Below are 19,537 nucleotides of genomic sequence, written 5' to 3' on the forward strand. Positions count from 1 at the left end.
AGAGACGGGGTTTCACCATGTTGACCAGGATGGTCTCGATCTCTTGACCTCGTGATCCACCCGCCTCGGCCTCCCAAAGTGCTGGGATTACAGGCGTGAGCCACCGCGCCCGGCCCAGGACCAGTCTTATAGCAAGCCAGAAGAGAGTGACGACAGAGGAAGCAACAAGTGCAAGGGCCCTGGGGTGGGAAGGAGAGCTGGATGCTCCTGAACCAGAAAGGAGGCCAACCCGGCCAGAATAGGGAGAGCAAGAAGACACTGGTGTGAGAAGGAACTGCCATGAGGCATCACAGAGGAACAAGCCACATAGGGAGTTCCCAAGTCTCCAGGGAATGCTGAGGTAGGGGCACCAACATCTCCAAGCCAGTGACCTATGTCTAGCCCTACAAACCCAACGGGTCCTGGCCTTCAGAGTGCTCCTGTATGACTGGAGAGGAGCTACCTAAGCCCTGCAGAGAACTCAGGAGCCCTCAGGGCTTTGGGGCCAAGGACTAAACTTAACCTCCCTCCTTCTCTTTGTCCTTGAAGAGTTGATGGTACAACCTGCCACTGTGCCTGTTGCATAGGCAGCCTTCAAAGGCCACCGTCCCTGGGAAGCCCTGGGTCCTTGGAGGGCCTGGAAAATGATAATCAACTCTATCCCCAGGAGCTACTGCTTTGTACACGTTATTACCTTATTGCCTAGTCCACCTTACCGTGACTGGGGCTGGTAGCCTCTCCAGCGACTCGTTAGGGCTGTCATTAGCACTGCTTCCTGGAATTTAATTTAATGAAGGAGTAAAAACAGCCCTAATGAAGGTGTTGCAACAGCAAGCAGCCAAGCAAGGTGCACCTTGGCACCTGGGCTCAGGGGCTTCCTGTAGATTGTGACTAGGAGCAAGAGAGTAATAGGGGCGGAGGGACCTGTTACGGCAGGGAAGCTGGTCACTGAGTCCTGGACGCACAAGCATTGCCCTGCCTGTACTACATGGAGCAAATGCTGCGACCAAAGCCAAGCAGACAGAGGTAGGGGAATGGGCCTGGTCAGGAGTGACTTCAGGCTGTTGTAGAAAAAGCTTTTTAAAAACCATCAGCCAGTGCAAAGGCCCTAATATGAAGGCCAGCACGGCATGCCAAGCCAACAGGCCAGGCTGTGGGCTAGCACCAGGGGACGGAGGTCAGCAGGGGCAGATGATTTCTGCCATGGGGCAAGTAAGTTTATATTGCATTTCAAGTAAGGGGAAATAACTGGAGGGTCTTAAAGCAGAATTACATGATCTGAATTTTTTTTTTTTTTTTGAGACACAGTCTCACCGTGTCACACAGGCTAGAGTGCAGTGGCTCAATTGGGATCACCACAGCCTCTGTCTCCCAGGCTCAAGCAATTTCCCTGCCTCAGTCTCCAAGCGAGTAGCTGGGATACTGGCATGCAACACCACGCCCAGCTGATTTTTTGTATTTTTGGTAGAGATGGGGTTTGGCCATGTTGGCCAGGCTTGTCTTGAACTCCTGGCCTCAGGTGATCCGCCCACCTAGGCCTCTTGAAGTGCTAGGATTACAGGTGTGAGCCATGCTGCGGGCCATGATCTGATTTTTCAAGTTTCTTCTGCTTACTATGAGGAGTAAGAGAGATGGGAGGATAGGAGGTGGGGACCATTAGAGAGTAATGGAGTGAAGCCTGTGGGGACAGGGCTATCCTATGTCTCCTGGGAGAAGGAAGCTGGTGGGGGGGAGGGAGGGAGGCATTTATAACGGGAGTGAGTTTTTTGTCTTCTCCAGCAGGTTTGGGCTGGCTGGTTCCCATTCAACCTTCCCTCCAAATGGGCGTTGCTCAAACACCTAAAGATCGGTCTAAAGGGGATTCCAATATCCCCAGTCTGCTTCCCCGCCTTTGTGCACCTCTCTACCTCTACGAAGCCTTCCTTGCTCTGCCCCGGGTCTTGGCCAGCGGTGGGCTCCCCAGTGACCTCAGCAGGACGGCATTTTGCTAGGTAAAAGGCCGGGAGACTTAGCCGTGGACCGGCAGCTGCGCAGGGTGAAACTTTGCAGGGTGAAACTTTGCAGGGTGCTACCTGCCCTGGGTCCTGCCCATCGGAGCTCCTGGCCCTCCCTAGTTCTTCTTTTTTTCTCCCTTGTCTACTCCCAGGACAACCCAGTAGTTCTTCACCTCCCCCAGGTTCTCTCATCCACGCTCCGCCCACAGGGTACCCTCAACAACTCCGGCCTCCCTGGCCGAGCCGAAACCGGAAACGGCCTCGGAGTGCGCTGCACCGCCTCTTCCGGGGCCTCTCTAGGCCGGAGCGCGGGATTTCGGTGGCCGGGAGAGGACCGAACGGCTTCGCGGGACAGCGGCGCCTCCTGGCGGTCCTGCGGCGCAGCGCGGGAGCCGAGGCCGACCCAGCACCTACGGTCTCCTGGGCCACCGCTTCGCGGCCACCACTCGCGGTGGCCCCCCACCTTGCCTCCGGGCCTGGCCCTCGCCTCCGCCGACCTGCCACTCTTTGGCCATCGAGGCCCGGTCTCCTCAGAGCTGCAGCCGTCCCGCGTCCTTTTGTAACGAGCCCTCCGTGGCACTCCTTCGCCCTTGCCCCTCGCGGGGCCCCAACCTGCCAGGGTCTCCTTCGCAGTAGCCGCCCTCGGCTCACCCGCAGAACGTCCCCAGTGACACCCGTCTTTCTGCTTCCTCCAGTCTGGCTCTTCACACCCTCCATCGGGAGACGCTCCCTCCCTCTCCGGCTTCCACTTCACAGCGGAGATTGACAGTGATTTGGGTGATTCGGCCGCTGAGCACCTCTCCTGCTTCCTGAGGACGGGGTAGCTCCGTGCCCACTGCCCATGCCAGCTCAGGGCCGCTGCGCCGTGGGACCTCGGATGCCCTGCTGAGTTTGACTTCAGACTAATCGGGAGAATAGAGAGGAGCTGGGTAAAACTTGCTCTCAGAACACATAGTCAAGGGTGGGTCTGGGGGTCCGGCCCCTTCTTCTACTCCGGGCTTCCCCCAAGGTCAGGCAGTCCGTGGAGGGTCTGTCTGGCTCCCTGCAGTACGCACTGCGCACGATGCCCAGCGTCGAGGCCCTACCCATCCCGGGGGACCTCTCCCCTCCCGCCTCCAACCCTTCTATCCGCTTTCCTCCCACGCATCTGCCAGGAAGACTTCCAGGACTGTACTGAAACCTCAAGGCTCGGCCGCACGACCATGGTTGATCGACCAACCCAGCCACCCGGCGGGGCAACGTGTCGGTGGGTCACCGCGCAGCCAGACTCCCTTTGGTGACCGCCAGGGGTCAGCAGAGGCCGCCTCCCTCATAGTTTGGCGGACTAGGTCGCTGGCTAATCCGGTGTGTGTAGCCAGGCCGTTTGCAGACTTGTGTGGTTGGAAAGTTTTATGCTTTCAGATTTTTCCAGGGCTGCTTTTCTTTCTAAGTAACTCTCAGCCAATTATTATTATTATTAACTATTATTTTTGAGACAGTGCAGTGGAGTGATTTTGGTTCACTGCAACCTCTACCTCCCAGGTTCAAGCAATTCTCTGCCTCATCTCCTGAGTGGCTGGGATTACAGGCGCCCGCCACCACTCCAGGCTAATTTTTGTATTTTTAGTAGAGACAGGGTCACCATCTTGGCAAGGTTGGTCTTGAACTACTGATCTCGTGATCCACCTGCCTCAGCCTCCCAAAGTTCTGGGATTACAGGCATGAGCCAGTAGCCTGGTTACTCTCAGTCAATTATTACTACTCCAAGTTATTGAAAAGTCAGCTGCTGGGTGACTTTAGAGTCCAGGCAGAAATTTTTTTTTTTTTTTTGAGACAGGGTTTTGCTCTGTAGCCCAGGCTGGAGTGCACTGGTGCGATCTTGGCTCACTTCAACCTCCGCCTCCTGGGTTTAAGCGATTCTCCTGCCTCAGCCTCCGGAGTAGCTGGGATTACAGGTGCGTGCCACCACACCCGGCTAATTTTTGTATTTTTAGTAGAGACGGGATTTCGCCATGTTGCCAGGCTGGTCTTGAACTCCTGACCTCAAGTGATTCACCTGTCTCGGCCTCCCAAGGTGCTGGGATTACAGGCATAAGCCACAGTGCCTGGTACACCCAGACATCTGAATGGTCCCCTGTGTCTCTCCACGGCTCCTTGCTGTCCTGGCTGCGTCTTGGACCCAGTGGGTCCCTAGCCACCAGCACTTGGCCAGGCAGATCAGGGGCCACCCTACACACTCCCTGGTGTTCAGACTCCACTATCCAATCTCCATATACTGTTTTCCAGCTCAGTTTCCAGCACCCTGATCTTGGAAGTCGTTCACCAAGCTCCAACCTACCCTCCTACCAGCTGCTTCCATTCTCTCACCCTCAATACTTTCTTCTTTCCAGTCTTTCTTAAAAGCCACTGTTGCCAGGCACGGTGGCTCACGCCTGTAATCCCAGCACTTTGGGAGGCCGAGGCAGGTGGATCACAAGGTCAAGAGATCGAGACCATCCTGGTCAACATGGTGAAACCCCGTCTCTACTGAAAATACAAAAAATCAGCTGGGCATGGTGGCGTGTGCCTGTAATCCCAGCTANAGGCCGAGGCGGGTGGATCACGAGGTCAAGAGATCGAGACCATCCTGGTCAACATGGTGAAACCCCGTCTCTACTAAAAATACAAAAAATTAGCTGGGCATGTTGGCTCCTGCCTGTAATCCCAGCTACTCAGGAAGCTGGGACAGGAGAATTGCCTGAACCCAGGAGGTGGAGGTTGTGGTGAGCCGAGATTGCGCCATTGCACTCCAGCCTGGGTAACAAGAGCGAAACTCCGTCTCAAAACAAAACAAAAAAAAGCCACTGTTGGCTCTGCCCCTCTCACTTCACACAAGTTGCTTACACTGGCTCTTTCCAATTCTCCCTCACTTTTTCCTCTACCCACTCCAGGCTGGTCTGTCCCTCCCTCCACAAAAGTGCTCCAGTCAGGGTCCTTAGCAACCCAAAGATGTCTGAATATAGTGGTCCATCCTCTGCACTCAGCTCCTTGGCAGCATCTGACACTTACCTGGCTCCAGGTGCCCATTCTCTCCCAGTTTTCCTCTCACCTCTCGGCTATTTCTGCCCAGCTCCTTTGCTGGTTCTACCTCATCTTCAAGGGCTCAGTGCTGACTGCTGCCCTCCTCTGTCTAAACAGCTCCTTCCCATTTCATCCAGGCCTATGGCTTTAAACACCATTTGTTTTGCTTCCCAGATCCAAAGCTTCATCACTGGCCACTCTACTGAACTCAATGCATACACCCAACAGTTGACCAGGCACCTCCACTTTGATGTCCAGTCAATGTTTTAAACTCTTCATGGACAAAACTGATCTCCCTCCCAAGCCTGCTCCTCCCCCAGCCTCCTGCAGTGGCAGCTCTATCCCTAGACAACCTTGGAGCCACCCTTGACTTATTTCTGCCTCTCTTGCCATACTTGAACCATCCGGGAACCCCACCACCTCTACCTTTAGGACAAGCCTAGTGCCTCTCCCCGCCTCTACCATCACCTGGGCTTAGCCACCCAACATGACTATTTGGAATAACTGCAGGAGCCCTCGTGTCAGTGTCATCCTTGCCCCTGATTCCCCACCCAGAGCCTAGTCTTAATTCAGCAGCCAGAATAATCTATTTAAAACTTAAACTTGTGCCTGGCACGGTGGCTCACACCTGTAATCCCAGCACTTTGGGAGATCAAAGTAGGAGAACTGCCTGAGACCAGGAGTTTGAGACCAGCCTGGGAAACATAGTGAGACCCTGTCTCTACAGAAAATGAAAAACAAATAAGTAGGCAGTGGTGATATGTGCTTATAGTCCCAGCTACTCAGAAGGCTGAGGCAGGAAGTTCCCTGGAGTCCAGGAATTCGAGGCAGCATGAGCTATGATCATTTCATTTGTACTCCATCCTGGATGACAAAGCAAGACACTGTCTCTCTCTTTTTTTGTGGGGGGGGGTTAATTTCAGACGGCATCTCGCTCTGTCGCCTGGGCTGGAGTGCAGTGGTATAATCTTGGCTCACTGTAACCTTTGCCTCTCAGACGCAAGTGATTTTCCTGCCTCAGCTCCCAAGTAGCTGGGATTACAGGAGCATGCCACCACGCCTGGGTAATTTTCGTATTTTTAGTAGATACTGGGTTTCACCATGTTGGCCAGGCTGGTCTTGAAATTTTGACCTCAAGTGATCCACCCACTTCGGCCTCCCAAAGTGCTGGGATTACAGGCATGAGTCATGGCACCCAGCCGACACTGTCTCTTAAATAAGGAAATAAATAAATAAAACAGACGAACATGAAACTTCAAGTTGCTACTGATTCAGAGACTGCCCCCTCCTCTGTTCAGGACCCAATGTTGGCTCTCATCTTACTCAGAGAAAACTCCAGAGTCCTTATGTGGCTGACAAAGCTCTACAACACTTGTCCCCTGCATTACCCCCACCTGCCCCTTCTCTCCTCTTCCATGTCACTCCAGCCTCCTGGCTGCTTCTCCCACGCGCCATGCACATTCTGCCTCAGGGCTTTGCACTGGCTGATCCTGCCAACTGGAATCTTCTCCTGAAGTCATCCACATGGCTTCTTCCCTCTCCAAACCTCTGATTAATCAAAGTCCCTTTCTTGGCCAGGCACAGTGGCTCACTCCTGTAATCCCAGCATTTTGGGAAGTCGAGGCAGGCAGATCACTTCAGGCCAGGAGTTTGAGACCAGCCTGGCCAACATAATGAAACCCAGTCTCTAGTAAAAATACCAAAAAAAAATCAGCCAGGCAGGTGTTGTGGTGTGTGCCTGTAGTCCCAACTACTTGGGAGCCGGAGGCACAAGAATCAGAATCGCAGGCTGGGCACGGTGGCTCATGCCTGTAATCCCAGTACTTTGGGAGGCTGAGACAGGTGTATCACGAGGTCAGGAGATCAAGACCATCCTGACCAACATGGTGAAAACCCATCTCTACTAAAAATATAAAAATTAGATGTAGTGGTGCCCGCCTGTAATCCCAGCTACTTGGGAAGCTGAGGCAGGAGAATGGCTTGAACCTAGGACGTGGAGATTATGGTAAGCTGAGATCGTGCCACTGCATTCCATTCTGGTATCAGAGCAAGACTCTGTCTTTAAAAAAAAAAAATCAGAATCGCTTGAACCCTGGAGATGGAAGTTGCAGTGAGCCAAGATCGCACCACTGCACTCCAGCCTGGACAACAGAGCTAGATTATGTCTCAAAAAAAAAAAGTTCCTTTCTCAGGCCTACTCTCACCCCTGTCCCCAGACCCCCATTGTCCTTACCTTGTTGTTTTTACTCCCTGTAGTACTGAGCGTCTTCCAACCACATGATAGAATTTAGTGGTTAGGTTTAATGTTTCTTTTCTGAATCTAATCCCCAACCTGGACTGTAAATTCAAGGAAGGCCAGGGTCTTCACTTTGTTCATTGCTTTATTTGCTAGATGAGTGCCTGTCATGTAGGAAATCTCAATAAATACTTGTTGAATGAATGAATGAATGAGTCAAGAAGCAAATATGTGCTTATGCACACAGTGAGCAGGGTGTGGGCAAGGGCAGCTGCTGGGTGGGGATACTGAGACTCATGTGTTTTGCCTCCTTTCCTGCTCTGTATTATCTTATGTTTCTATAATAAGCAGTCATAGGAAAAACAGTGAAAAATATAGAAGACCTCTGTGCTGGACCTTCAGGCTGCTCTAACTTGTCAACATTCCAAACAGCATAATTTTTTCAGAATTATTTATCTATCTATCTATCTATTTATTTATTTATTTATTTATTGAGATGGAGTTTCACTCTTGTTACCCAGGCTGGAGTGCAATGGCGCGATCTCGGCTCACCACAACCTCCGCCTCCTGGGTTCAGGCAATTCTCCTGCCTCAGCCTCCTAAATAGCTGGGATTACAGGCACGTGCCACCATGCCTGGCTAATTTTTTGTATTTTTAGTAGAGACGGGGTTTCACCATGTTGACCAGGATGGCCTCAATCTCTTGACCTTGTGATCCACCCGCCTTGGCCTCCCACAGTGCTGGGATTACAGGCGTGAGCCACCGCGCCCGGCTTGTTTATTATTTTTTGAGACAGAGTCTTGCTCTGTTTCCCTGGCTGGAGTGCAGTGGTAGTCACAACTCGCTGCAGCTTCAGTCAGCCAGGCACAAGTGATTCTCCTGACTCAGCCTCCTGAATAGCTGGGAATACAGGTATGAGCCACCACACCCTGCTAATTTTTAGAGATAGGGTTTCACCATGTTGCCCAGGCTGATCTTGAAATCTTGATTTCAAATGATCTGCCCACCTCAGCCTCCCAAAGTGACAGGATTACAGGTGTGAGCCACCACGCCCGGCCCCAGAACAATTTTTTGAAAGGATAACAAAGGAAAAAACCTGAAAAATCTGTCAACCCATACACAAATGCTTAATGATGCCCAAGGGCCTGCAGAATGTGAAGACCAAGTGTCTGTAATCTGACAGCCGGGGACAAGGGACACTCATTTTCAAACAGTCACGTGGACACTTGGCTCTTGAATCTAGTGTAGTGACCACATTACCTGCCTCCTCCCTGCCAGAGCCTGCTGCCCATGGTCAGGCTGGCGAAGGCCTGACTAGGTAGGCAGAAATGGCCTCTTGGGGCCAGGGCTCAGGGTCCTTCCCCACCCCAGTTGTGTGTGTGTGTGTGTGTGTGTGTGTGTGTGTGTGTGTGTGTGTGCATGCGTGCGGCGGGGTGCTACCATTAGCACATCCCCTTGATCTGAGGGGCCTGAAGCAGAGGCCTGGTGTCCTGCTGCTGCTCTGATCTGTAGCCTTCTTTGGATGGGGGGAGTGTAAGAAAAGACCCCTGGGTCTGCCTGCAGGATGGACTTGCCTGTTATTGCCCCCCAGTGCTCAGGAGCCAAGGGTTCCAGGCAGGGCTATGGCCCCATTGAGACCTCTAGAGGGCAGCCCCTCTAATCAGAACACCCTGCGCTGCATCCACCTCTAGGCCAATGTCCAGCTCTTTCCTGGGGCCATAGGACTCCTGGGTGAGTCCCCAGACTGGAGTCAGGCGCCTGGGCCTGTTGGGAACGGGACTCAGGAAGCTCCTCTCTGCTCAGCTGGCACTGCTGTGGGCCTAGCAGCCACCAGCTTGAGGAAGTTCTTTCTTCAGGGTTTTCCCGAGCTGGCAGCTGCCTTGCAAATTCAAACTGGATCTTTCCTGCTGCCCTTTCCCCGGCAGCCTAGCCTGGTTCAGGGTCTCTCCTAATGAGGATTTGGTGCCAAGGCCTGGGCGGCTCCATCCCACTGGATCCCAGCTGGTTCAGTCCTGTCCAAGGCAGTGGGCAGCTTCCCAGTCCCACTGGAGCCAGGGCACCTGGGGCTGTCCTGCCTCCTTGCAGCCCTTGCCCTACCCCGGACTCCTGCCTCCCTTTGCCATTTGGGGCCCCACACACAGGGACTACTAACCCCCTTTATTCAAAGTACATTTTACTGTTAATAAAAAGATCAGCCCAACAGGGCACAGGATTCCTGGACTTTTGTCCCCAGACTCAGGGCATGAACAGAGAGTAGAAATGGCAGCCTGGGAGCCAGGGGAGGGCAGGGGGCCCTTCCTAGGGCTCTCTCAGGGCTCAGCTGCCCCCAGCTCAGACCCTCCCTGAAGCTGCTGGGGATGCACCTCACGTTGCCTCCTTCCGGAGGCCTCTCTCTGTCCCACTTCCTGGGGCCTCATTAATTCCTCCCCACCTCACCCCGTGAGAAAGCAGGTCTGTGCTGAGTCTGGCCCAGGCCCAGAGCTGGGTCTGAGTGTGCCACTGGCTAGTTTGGGAGGCAGGAGGTGGGGTGAGTGGTGGACTTGCCCTATCCCCACCCTCATCCCAGACAAGATGAGGGACCTCCAACACCATCCATGTTCTGGCCCCTACCTTACTTTCCAGGAATTCGGGGACCATGGAGACCAAGAATATAAAACACAGCTAGTCTTATGTATAATATTTATAAAAGGGGGCTTCCAGCCTCCCCACCCTGTCCCAGTGTGGCCACTGGGGTCTTTGGCTCCTGGGGGCAGGCCACTCTGGGCCTCAGCCTCTCTCTTCTCTCAGCAATGGAATGTGAGCTGTGGCCCAGGCTTGTGGCAGGGGAGTCCCAGCCTCCCCAGGACTGGTGAAGGGACAAGGCAGGGGTCTCTTTGGGGTACCTACACCAGCCCACCCTCAGCAGAACCTGCTGGCCCCAGCTATGGGGTATGGGAGGGTGTCATCCTGTGAAGGGGATGGGAGAAGAGTATCTAAGAGCCCAAGTGTCTGAAAAGGGGATGGGGATAAAAGGGGGGAAAACAAGTGGGCTGGGGGAGATGAGGCCCCAGGAGGCAGATTGTGGCCTAGCAGCAGGGTAGGGGGATGGCTACAGGCTGGATCCCAGCTCTGTTTGTCCCTATAGGCTGTGTCCCCTCAGGAGGCAGCTGCTGGGCCCCAGGGTATGCATCTGTACAAGGAGGGAATGAGGGGCTTGGGCAGGATCTAAGGTGACAGCCCCACCCTGCTCCCAGTTCAGGAAGCCCCTACAGCTCCGGAGCCCAGCGGGGTAGTGGCCCAAAGGCCTTGGTCCTGGCTCTTGAACAAAAACCTGCCACAGAAGGACATGGGGCCTGGCTGAATGCCACGGTGTTAATCGTGTCTTTCTCCTCCCCTGACTGGCCACTGGATGGGAGCAGGAGCTGGAGAGTCTGGGCAGGGCTGCTGGGGTGAGTAGACAGAACAGGATGAGGGTCATCCTAGTGGTTTCCTCCATGCCGGCTGTTCCCTGAGGCCCAGTCAATGATGATGAAGCTCAAGCTCATGGTCATCAGCAAGAAGCCAAGCACGGCAAAACACAGGGCCTGCGGGATCAGAAGTCAGGGTCAGGTCCAAGGTCAGGGCAGCTCCCTCAGCCCCATACCAGTCCACTGGCCTCCAGGCCCCTCGCACCAGGATTTTGGGGGTAGATCTTGCAGGCTCCTTCTCTGTGGGCATGATTCGGAAGTAGAAGATGGCAGGGAAGATGAAGATGAGGCACGGGGCAGATGTGGCGCCTGCAAAGAACAAGACATGGCCACTGCTGGCTCATATTCACCTACTGACTAAGGTTCGAGGGTGGATTCTTCAATGAGATCAAACATTCCTTGCTGAGGGAGTTTCATGTTGAGACCACTGGAGAGTTCTGCTTGATTCTGGGAAGCCCACCAGCCTCTCCCCCTAGTTCTCCATCCACAAGGATGGAAGGCTGCTGATGCTGGTGTCAGAAGAATGTCAGCCAATGAAGCTAGCAATGAGGAAAGGCAAGTCAAGAGATGGAGAGAGCTGAGGGCTTAAGGGTATCGGGCTTCAGTGTACAGCTATACTTGAAGGCTTCTCTGTTATTTGAGCCAGTGGATTCCTTTCTGCTTAATGCATTTTGGGTTGGATATCAGACATAGAGAACCAAGAGGACTGTCTGTGATATCCATGATACTCAGCCGCCAGGTCTGTCAGTCCTGGCAGAATTTGTTAGTCCTCTGAGTTGGGTCACCCCAAAGATATTTCAGAATTGTCTGCTCTACCAACTGCACATGGGCCACTGCAGTTAATATAGGGTGTAAGCTCAGGAATCGGCCAGGATTTGCAGAGGTGAACTCCTCTGGGGAATAACCTATGTCCACAGCAGGGCCAGACCCTCACCAATGACTCCAAAGATGCCCAGGATGTTGGGGGCAAAGATGACCAGCAGGTTGATACAAGTGAGCAGGCTAAAGGCAATGACCACGTGCCGCAGCCAGCTGAACTCCTGGTTTGGAAACAGCATCTGCTGGATGGCGCGGCGCACCTGAGGGGCAGGTTGGAAGAATCATCAGCCTGTTGTCCCCATCAGCCCCTCCCGCCACTGGTCTGGCCACCTGCCCACCAGCTCACCGGGAACAGAACGATGGGCACTGTGAGCGTGACTGCTGTCAGCACGGCCACGCGCACGCACAGGATCAGCACATCGAACGGGTCCACCTTGCTGTAGGTGTGCAGCAGCTCCGACTCCACCCCGTCTGTGGCAGGCAGGGAGGGTGGTCAGCAGGTGGCCCCAGGAAGGAGGTGGGATCTGAGCTGCCTGGGGGACCCCAACCCTGTGGGGATTGGCATGCAGACTCATCTCCACCATGGCAGGGCACAGACAGGCACCACACACCTCGGTATGCAGGGCACCATGGCCACAACCAGCCCCTTCCCCCTAGCCTGGCCTCGGCCTCTGCCCATCTGTGCAGCCATACCGTAGAAGGAGAGGTAGCCGAAGAGGGCAGCCAGGAAGTACATGACGTACATGACGGCGATGGACAGGTTGGAGATGTGCTGCATCTTCTTCTTAGAGGGGCTGTGGGGAAGTGGGGGACAGGTGTTGGTGACAAGCTGGGTCACATTGGGAGACCCCACATGCCCCAAGGTCTCTCTGGCACCATACTTTCACCATTTAGCAGCCAACAGAGTCTCCTTCTTGCCCTTAATTGCCTCTCATGGCTGCCACAAGATCTTAGATAAAGTGACTTGGCTTCTGTCACCCCACCCCCTCACATTTAGGACCACATCCATTCTTTCCAGATCAGCTCATGGCAGCCTTGCCCCTGCTCCCAGCCAGATACCTACTCCTTGAGCTCGGTATAGATGGGCAGCACCTCGGGGTGGCAGACGAAGGCGAAGGCCATGATAGGGATGGTGTATGCTGTCTGGGGAAACACGGGGCTGTGTCAAGGCAGTCCCCCACTATCACCGGGCCCCCGCCTCGCCCTGGCCTGTCAGAACCTGTGAGTTGAGTGTGAAGTAGCTGGGGGTGCAGAAGGCTGCAGCCTCAGGCTCGACCTGCAGCTGCACCTTCTCCTCCATGACCTCCACATGACTGAAGTTGCCTGTGGTGTTGCTGAAGTTGGGGGGCAGTGGACAGGGCACATGGAACTTTTTGTAGATGACCTAGAGTGGGGAGGGATGAGGGTGTCAGAGCCAGGCGGGCTGCCTGGGAAGTCACCACGAAGCCACATCTAGATCAGGACTGGCGGAACTGCCTTCTGGCCCAGGCTTCCCAGAGAGACCTGCCCCCTCCTGCTGACAGGGAACTCCCCGAGGGGACCCACCACCCCCTTTCTCGGCTAACATGGAGGAGTGACTCACTGCAATTAGGAAGAACACCATGCAGCTGAGAGAGAAGCCACTGGAGTAGCCCAGGTAGCCTGCAGAGTGGAGGCGCATTGTGAGATCGGGGGTCCTCCCATGTGCGCCTCCAACATCCCCTCCAAGGCTCTGACCCTGCCACACTCACCAAGCTGCCGCATCAGTGCCAGGGGCAGGATGACAATGACAGAGACAAGGATCACCAGGTAGTTCCCGTTCATGTACCAGTCCCTGCAGGGATGGGAGTGGGGAGCCAGGGTCAGAATCCATTCAGCCTGGGATGGGGCTCCTGCCTCCCTCTGCTGGAGTCACCAGTGGTGCCACTGAGTGACATCTGAAGAATCTTTGTCAACAGCTCTGAGTCTTACTTTCCCCATCTGCAAAATGGGTGTGCCCTTGACACTCTTCTTCAGGATGATGTGAGGACTAAGTTTCCAGCCTGACACACAGCTCATGCTTGAGACCCTCTAGATTATAGGCACTGCTCTTGCCTCTCTCAGGACACACAGGCCTGGGCCCAGCCTTTGGAGGGAGGCGTGTGGGAGGAAGGGAGTTGGCTCTAGAGGGAGGTGGCGTTTTCCACAGAAGTTCCAGGCACTTGCAACAACTGGAGCCCCTTGCGGTTCCTTCTGGCATCTGGGCCTTGCCTCATCCTGCCCCCTCCTCTGCCCACCAGGAATGGATACGGGGCATAAGGGAACAAGGGGATAAGGCCCAGGACTGTCCTCAAAGGCAAGCCCTGAAGCCAACTTCTTGGGAAAGGCCCAGGGCCCCCCAGGGACAGAATACCAGCTCTCCCTCTTTCCAGAGCTGCTCTCAACCTCCCAGTCCCTTTGCTTGCTCGAGGTGTTGGGGGAGATGTCAAGAGCAGGGCCTGGCTGTGTCTCCTCTGTCCCACAAAACATGTTTGATGCCCAGTCAATGCTGGCTAAAGTGACAGGCAACTGGGACACCTGGGCTTAATCTCTTGGTGGGGGGGCAACCCCATGGTCAGGAATAGTAGGCGCTTAGAGCTAAGCCTGAGGCTCCCACGCTTACACGCTGAGTCTGGGGCGAGGAGGGGCCTGGCTTCCTTAGCTGCACCCTGCCCCTAGCCCCACATGTCCCTTCTGGAGGCAGGGGGACCCTAGGTGCTTCCCAAGTGAGTGTGGACTGAATGCTGGCTCTGCTGGTAACTCGCCCTCCAGCAGCCACTTGTCTGCTCTGTCTTGCCTCTCTCACTAGCCCAGCCTGGGCCCCCCACCCTCACCCAGCCCCAGCCTACCCCACCCCTCCTCACTGCACCTCACCCCTCCCCTCCCCACCCCAGGGCTCACGAGGTTTTCTCCTCCAGATTCAGGAAGGTCTGTATGACAAGTGGCAGCTCAGACTTGATGATATACAGGTAGCTGGACATGGCTGTGGGGAGAGGGGCAGGCAGGCACTGGGGTCAGCCCAACCAGCTAGCTTTCGGAGCTGTCCACTCACTAACTGCCTGCCCCTGCCCACTGCTCTCACCTCCGATGTTCTGCAGTGTGATGGCCAGGGCTGCTGCCAACTTTCCTGGGGTCCCAAAGGCACGGTAGCCCAGCTGCTCATAGGCACGGATGCCTATGGGAGCAGGGTCAAGAAGTCAGGAGTTTGCCCCAGTTTACCCACCAGCTCCCGCCCATTCCAGGCTGGCGTGAAACTCACCCACGACCCCTGAGGACTTGAGTAGCAGGTGGATGGAGTAGCTGGAGAGCAAGGCGACAGCTGTCAACAGGAACCTGGGGACACATGGGAAGATGAAAGAAAAAGAGGCCACCTGGGGCTCCCCTGGCTGACAGAGAGTGAGGGGCTCTGGAAGGCCGGGGCGTGGAGGGTCTGTGACCTGGGTATGTGGACTCCCAACAGGTATGGATGCAAGCTCAGCAGGCCCCAGGGGTGATGAACACCACCTCGTTTGATCCAGGGTGGGACACACCCCAGAAGGGGCCCTGTGAGTCAAGAGTGTCCCTGTGACTGCCCTCTAAGCACCTCCTTCTCTCAAGTCCTTGGAACAAACATGTTTTCCATCCTGGCTTCAGGGCAGAGCCCCCAGGCAAAGGACACGTGTGCCCACACAAGGCCTGGCTGTGGGGCTCGGCCATCACGTGTAAGGTGACAGAAGGACAGTCTCTGGCCTGTAAGGCTGGCCTGTGTTGTGACCTCAGTGGGTTTACTGGGCAGTGAGGTATATTTGTTTGGCTGTGGAGATTTTTTCAGCCGTGGTTTGTTAGTGTAAGAAGTGCCCACCCATTGCAGCCTGGGCGCTGGGACAGGGAACTGGCAGGTCCCGGGAGGTCATGGTTGGTGGCTAGCTTAGGGCCCCTATCTTTAGAAGGTTCTCTGAGGGCACTCACAGGAAAAGGATAATGCCTGTATTGGCCATGGCATAGGCGAGTCCCAGGATGCCGCTGCCCATGATGGCGTTGCTGAGGTTGAACACTGACATCCCGAACGATGTCTTCCCCTCGAACTGCAGGCACCAGGGTGGGATGGGGAGGGGTGGGGGGAGTCAGCAAGGCACAGGGGCATCATGGTGTCCCCCTGACTGTCCCTCAGCCTCCCACTGCTGCCAGAGACCACTTCATTACTGCATCTAAGCACCCCACAGTGCCCCCCTACAACCCGTTGCTGTCCCACTCACGTCGGTGAAGGTTGGCTCCTTGCTGAGACTTTTCTGTAGGAAACTCTTGCCCTCAATACAGCTCCCTGTGGGGTCCTCGATCCTGCAGGCACAGGTCAGGGTGGGTGGCTCTGCTCCAGTCCTTTGCTCTGTTACCCCTGCCCTGTCTTGAGCCACCACTGTGTCCCTCTTGTACTCACCTCTGGTTGCGTGCCATGGGGGTGACGACTGGGAGCAGCCCCTCTGAGTGTTTGCCGTTGGGCACCAGTTCCACCATCTCTGTCTGCAAAGGTGCCTCCATAGCTCAGGGCACACCACCAGGAGCACTGGTCTCACACCAACAGTCAGATGTCTGCAGAGCAGCCAGGTCCCTCTGGTTAGCCCCATTACTTGGGCCTATGGCCCAGCCTCCCACATGAGGCCTGCAGCCATAGCACACCTCCAGGATGCCCACTTGGGACATATCCACACATGCAGCTCTGCCTGCTGCCTCCCTGAGATCTGCCATTGGAGGAGTCCAGCTTGGACACCTGAGTTCCCATGACATTCTGATGGGACACCCTAGCCAGTACATAATGCACCTCTTACATGCACACCAGTCCAGGCAAGCCCTTGGGGTCTCGGTTTCACCATCTGTGAAGTGAGGGTCATCTGGATGACCCAAGTTCAGAGCCCAGTGGCACCAGCATCCCCAAATGTTCAGTCTCAGACCCCCAGACTTCACTCTGGGTATGTACCCAGGACAGACTTCCCCTCCTTGACATTAGTACTGGGAGATGGTTTCCTACACTGGCCCCGTGTCCAGGGACCTCCTAGCTAACCTAGAATGGCACTGCCCGACGGCTGGAGGCCTCGGGAGAGGGTGAGGGCTGTGGGCCCTGTTCCCAGCCGCCCGGCGGGCACTGCTGGCAGCCAGAACAAAGAGCCCTCTGTGGGCTGAGAGCTGGCGCTGGGAACGGCAGGCGCAGAGGCTGTCCCCCCTCCCCGGAGCCAGGATGCCTAAGGCGGTGCTGGGTGGCTGGACACCTGGGCCCTTCCCGCCTGGCTGTGGCAAAGGGCTTTTGGGGGGCCTTCCAGGAAATGGGTACTCCAGGGCTGGTTCTCTGTGCCACACATGCTTCACCCTCCACACAGTCCTGGCCTCAAGGCCATGTTTTCTTCCAAGTCTTTCCTCCACTGCCAGGCAGGGAACCCCCCCACCAACCCTCAGGAGCCTGCTGTCCAGGAGTGGACCCTCTGAACAGACCCCCATTTCCTAGGGCCCCAGGCCAGGAGCTCAGGCCCTTGGCCAGCTATAGAGGAGCCTGGGTCACCAGATCAGTCTCCTTTCTCTGCCTTCAGGGCTTGGCTCTGCTGGGCCTCAAAGGAATCAGCTCCCCTTCCCCCACCACCCCTGCCCACTGCCCAGACAACTTACTGGCCCCTCTCCCATCACTGGGTCCAGGAATTGCCTACTTCATACCCAGAGGTGGCTGGGCATAGTGCCCCCAGGTTCTGTAAGGACACCCCGAAGGCCAGCCTGGCCAGCAGGAGAGCTGAGGCCAGAGTGGAGACCAGGGAGGGGGCAGCCCTGCCAGGCAGGACAGGCAGAGCCGGGTCCTGAAGCTGTGGTGCCCTCTCTGCTGGGTAACCCTGAATTCTGCCCCAAATCCCCCATCCCCACTCTGGCCCCTGATGGTCTCAGGTCTGCCTTTGAATCTGGAGCACTGGGGGACTCAAACGTGGCACTCAGGGCTAGGGGTGAACAGGAGAGGCTGGGTTCAGGCCTCAGGCCTGGTGTCCCCGGAGGCAGCAGAGGTCACAGCAGCCTCTGGCCTCTCTGGTCAGAGGACTCCCTCCCTGCATTGTTCCAGGCAGCCCCAGGCCAGAGTTCAGATTTTGGCACCTGGGCCCTGGAGACCCCATACTTGGCAATCTTGCATCCCCCAAACCTGCCTCTCCTTCTGGTGCCAGAGTCCTACCTCCTCTCCTCCAAGCGCCACCCACTCAGGACTAAAATAATGTTAGCATCTCTTCTTGAGCCCTCTCCCCATTCCCAGAGTTCCCTAGATCAGCCTGTCCTCATGCCCCTGCCCTAAGCCTTGCCATCAGCATCCCTCCAAGGGTCCCAGCTGGGTATGGAGATACCGGTGCTGGCGCCCAGAGCTACTCCAGAGTCCCCCCCCTCCACCCCTCAGCTGGGACTGTCCTGTCTCGGCCCCCTACCTTGGGCAGGCTGGGACAGGCCCTCAGAGTGTGCTGAGCTGGCAACCTGGCCAAAGCACCCTTCTCTGCCCTAATATCCTTCCCTAGCAGCCAGGCATTGCCTCCAGGGAGACCACAGTCCGTGGCATGGGGTGGAGGAGGTGTCTGAGGTCTGAGCTCCAGGTTCCCCATCCCCGCTGCAGGAGCTGGGCCTAGACCCTCGGGGCCTGGTGGCTATTACTCAATCATGACCAGTCATTTCTGGGTCTTGGGCTGGGGCCTGACATCCCAGAAAGGATATAGAATATCTCTTCTCAAGTGACCTCCAGCCTGGAAGAGACAAATCCCCCAAATAGCACCCTCATCACTACACTATGGCTCCTGCTGCAACTGAGTGTGAGCCACAGAGAGCTGGGTCTCAAAAAAGAGGACAGGGAGCCTCAAGGAAGACTTCCTGAAGGAGGTGATGAAGCCAGTCCTAAAATTCCAGTAGGCACCCTGGGGTGTCAAACAGGAAAGAGTGCACCAGGCAGAGAGCACAGCATAGGTAGAGGCCCTGAGGTTCGGTACAGGCAGGCCGTGAGGATTGAAGGAAGGTTCTGTGGCTACAGACAAACCTGATAGAGCCGTAAAGGCCAGGTCTAGGAGCCTGGACTTCGGTCCAGGGCAGGGAGGAGGGCTGAGGGGCCAGGGTGAGGATTAGCGCTAGGCTGGCATGCAGCCCCCAGCAATTCCCTGAGGCTGCCAGCCCATTTTTGACAGCTCCTACCCCTTGGCCCGTGGCCTCCCAGGCTCCTTTATATCAGGGAGTAAGGGTAAACTCTGGGAACTGCCCCTGCATAAAAAAGCCTGCCAGCAGAGCCTGATCCCCTGTGGTGAAAGCCCAGGGTAGATCCTCTAGCACTGGGCTTGGCCCTGCCTCACCATGTGACCAGGGGCAGGGTACTCCTCCACTCAGGACCTCAGCATTTCCCTCCACCGCCATCCTCTAGGGGGTCCCATGAGGCTTGGCCAAAGCTGGGGATGAGTGAGGAGCCTCCCCAAGGCCTTCCTGCCCAGGGTAGGCCATGGGTGTCCAGAGAGTAGCCAGGCGCTAGGAAGGGGAGATCATAGTGACCTTGGGCAGGTCATCAAAATGGCATCTTTCATGGATGTAGTGTGAGCCTAGGCAGTAAATCAATGGCCCAGGCCATTGCCCTGGGACCTATTTGCTTTCCTGGGAGATAAGGGCCAGGAGGGGCCAGGAGCCACAGGGGTGGCGCAGCCGGTAACACCCACCCACGCGCACATCACCGGGTGAGAATTCATCAGGCACACCTCGGCGGGTGTTGAGTTTGGCTAATTAAAGATTTTGAGGCCTAGGAATCCAGGGCACCTCAGGATGGCTGATGCAAGCAGCTATAGGAAGCACAGCTCTCTGTCCAGGGATCAAGGTCCTTGGAGTTCCCAGGATTCTGAGCCTTGCTTTCCTTCCGCATGCTCAGGAACATAAGTGGGTCTGGGTCTGCAGTAATGACTGGTGACAGGGAGGCTTTCACATTCTTCTTTCCTTGGTGGCCACTTGCACCAGTGGAGGCGGAGACTCCCAGGAGTTTACTGCTAAGGCCCAGGCTTCCCAACCTCAGCCA

The 19,537-nt window shown here is 55.9% G+C and overlaps 2 protein-coding genes across 2 annotated transcripts in view; both read right to left on the bottom strand.

Moving 5' to 3' along the window:
• Nucleotides 1–19,537, bottom strand: part of GNAT1 (G protein subunit alpha transducin 1) — a 67,070-nt gene that overhangs the window by 29,188 nt on the left and 18,345 nt on the right. The window contains exon 9 of the mRNA XM_017517231.2: nucleotides 8,515–8,539. The gene's annotated coding sequence lies outside the window, so the exon portion shown is untranslated. The remainder of the gene's footprint in view (nucleotides 1–8,514; nucleotides 8,540–19,537) is intronic.
• The window catches only part of SLC38A3 (solute carrier family 38 member 3), a 14,780-nt gene continuing 5,156 nt past the window's right edge, over nucleotides 9,914–19,537 (bottom strand). Inside the window, exons 2-16 of the mRNA XM_017516269.2 lie at nucleotides 15,926–16,077; nucleotides 15,747–15,828; nucleotides 15,460–15,575; nucleotides 14,771–14,844; nucleotides 14,594–14,686; nucleotides 14,413–14,494; nucleotides 13,245–13,327; nucleotides 13,097–13,155; nucleotides 12,734–12,898; nucleotides 12,578–12,657; nucleotides 12,208–12,308; nucleotides 11,861–11,985; nucleotides 11,630–11,774; nucleotides 10,901–11,004; nucleotides 9,914–10,812 (exon numbers count right to left, since the gene is read on the bottom strand). Of these exons, the coding sequence (XP_017371758.1) occupies nucleotides 10,708–10,812; nucleotides 10,901–11,004; nucleotides 11,630–11,774; nucleotides 11,861–11,985; nucleotides 12,208–12,308; nucleotides 12,578–12,657; nucleotides 12,734–12,898; nucleotides 13,097–13,155; nucleotides 13,245–13,327; nucleotides 14,413–14,494; nucleotides 14,594–14,686; nucleotides 14,771–14,844; nucleotides 15,460–15,575; nucleotides 15,747–15,828; nucleotides 15,926–16,026 (1,515 nt within the window). The 5' untranslated portion in view covers nucleotides 16,027–16,077 and the 3' untranslated portion in view covers nucleotides 9,914–10,707. The remainder of the gene's footprint in view (nucleotides 10,813–10,900; nucleotides 11,005–11,629; nucleotides 11,775–11,860; nucleotides 11,986–12,207; nucleotides 12,309–12,577; nucleotides 12,658–12,733; nucleotides 12,899–13,096; nucleotides 13,156–13,244; nucleotides 13,328–14,412; nucleotides 14,495–14,593; nucleotides 14,687–14,770; nucleotides 14,845–15,459; nucleotides 15,576–15,746; nucleotides 15,829–15,925; nucleotides 16,078–19,537) is intronic.

The sequence above is a fragment of the Cebus imitator genome, unplaced genomic scaffold, assembly GCF_001604975.1.
Source record: "Cebus imitator isolate Cc_AM_T3 unplaced genomic scaffold, Cebus_imitator-1.0 Scaffold0, whole genome shotgun sequence".
In the NCBI taxonomy this organism is placed as follows: Eukaryota; Metazoa; Chordata; class Mammalia; order Primates; family Cebidae; genus Cebus; species Cebus imitator.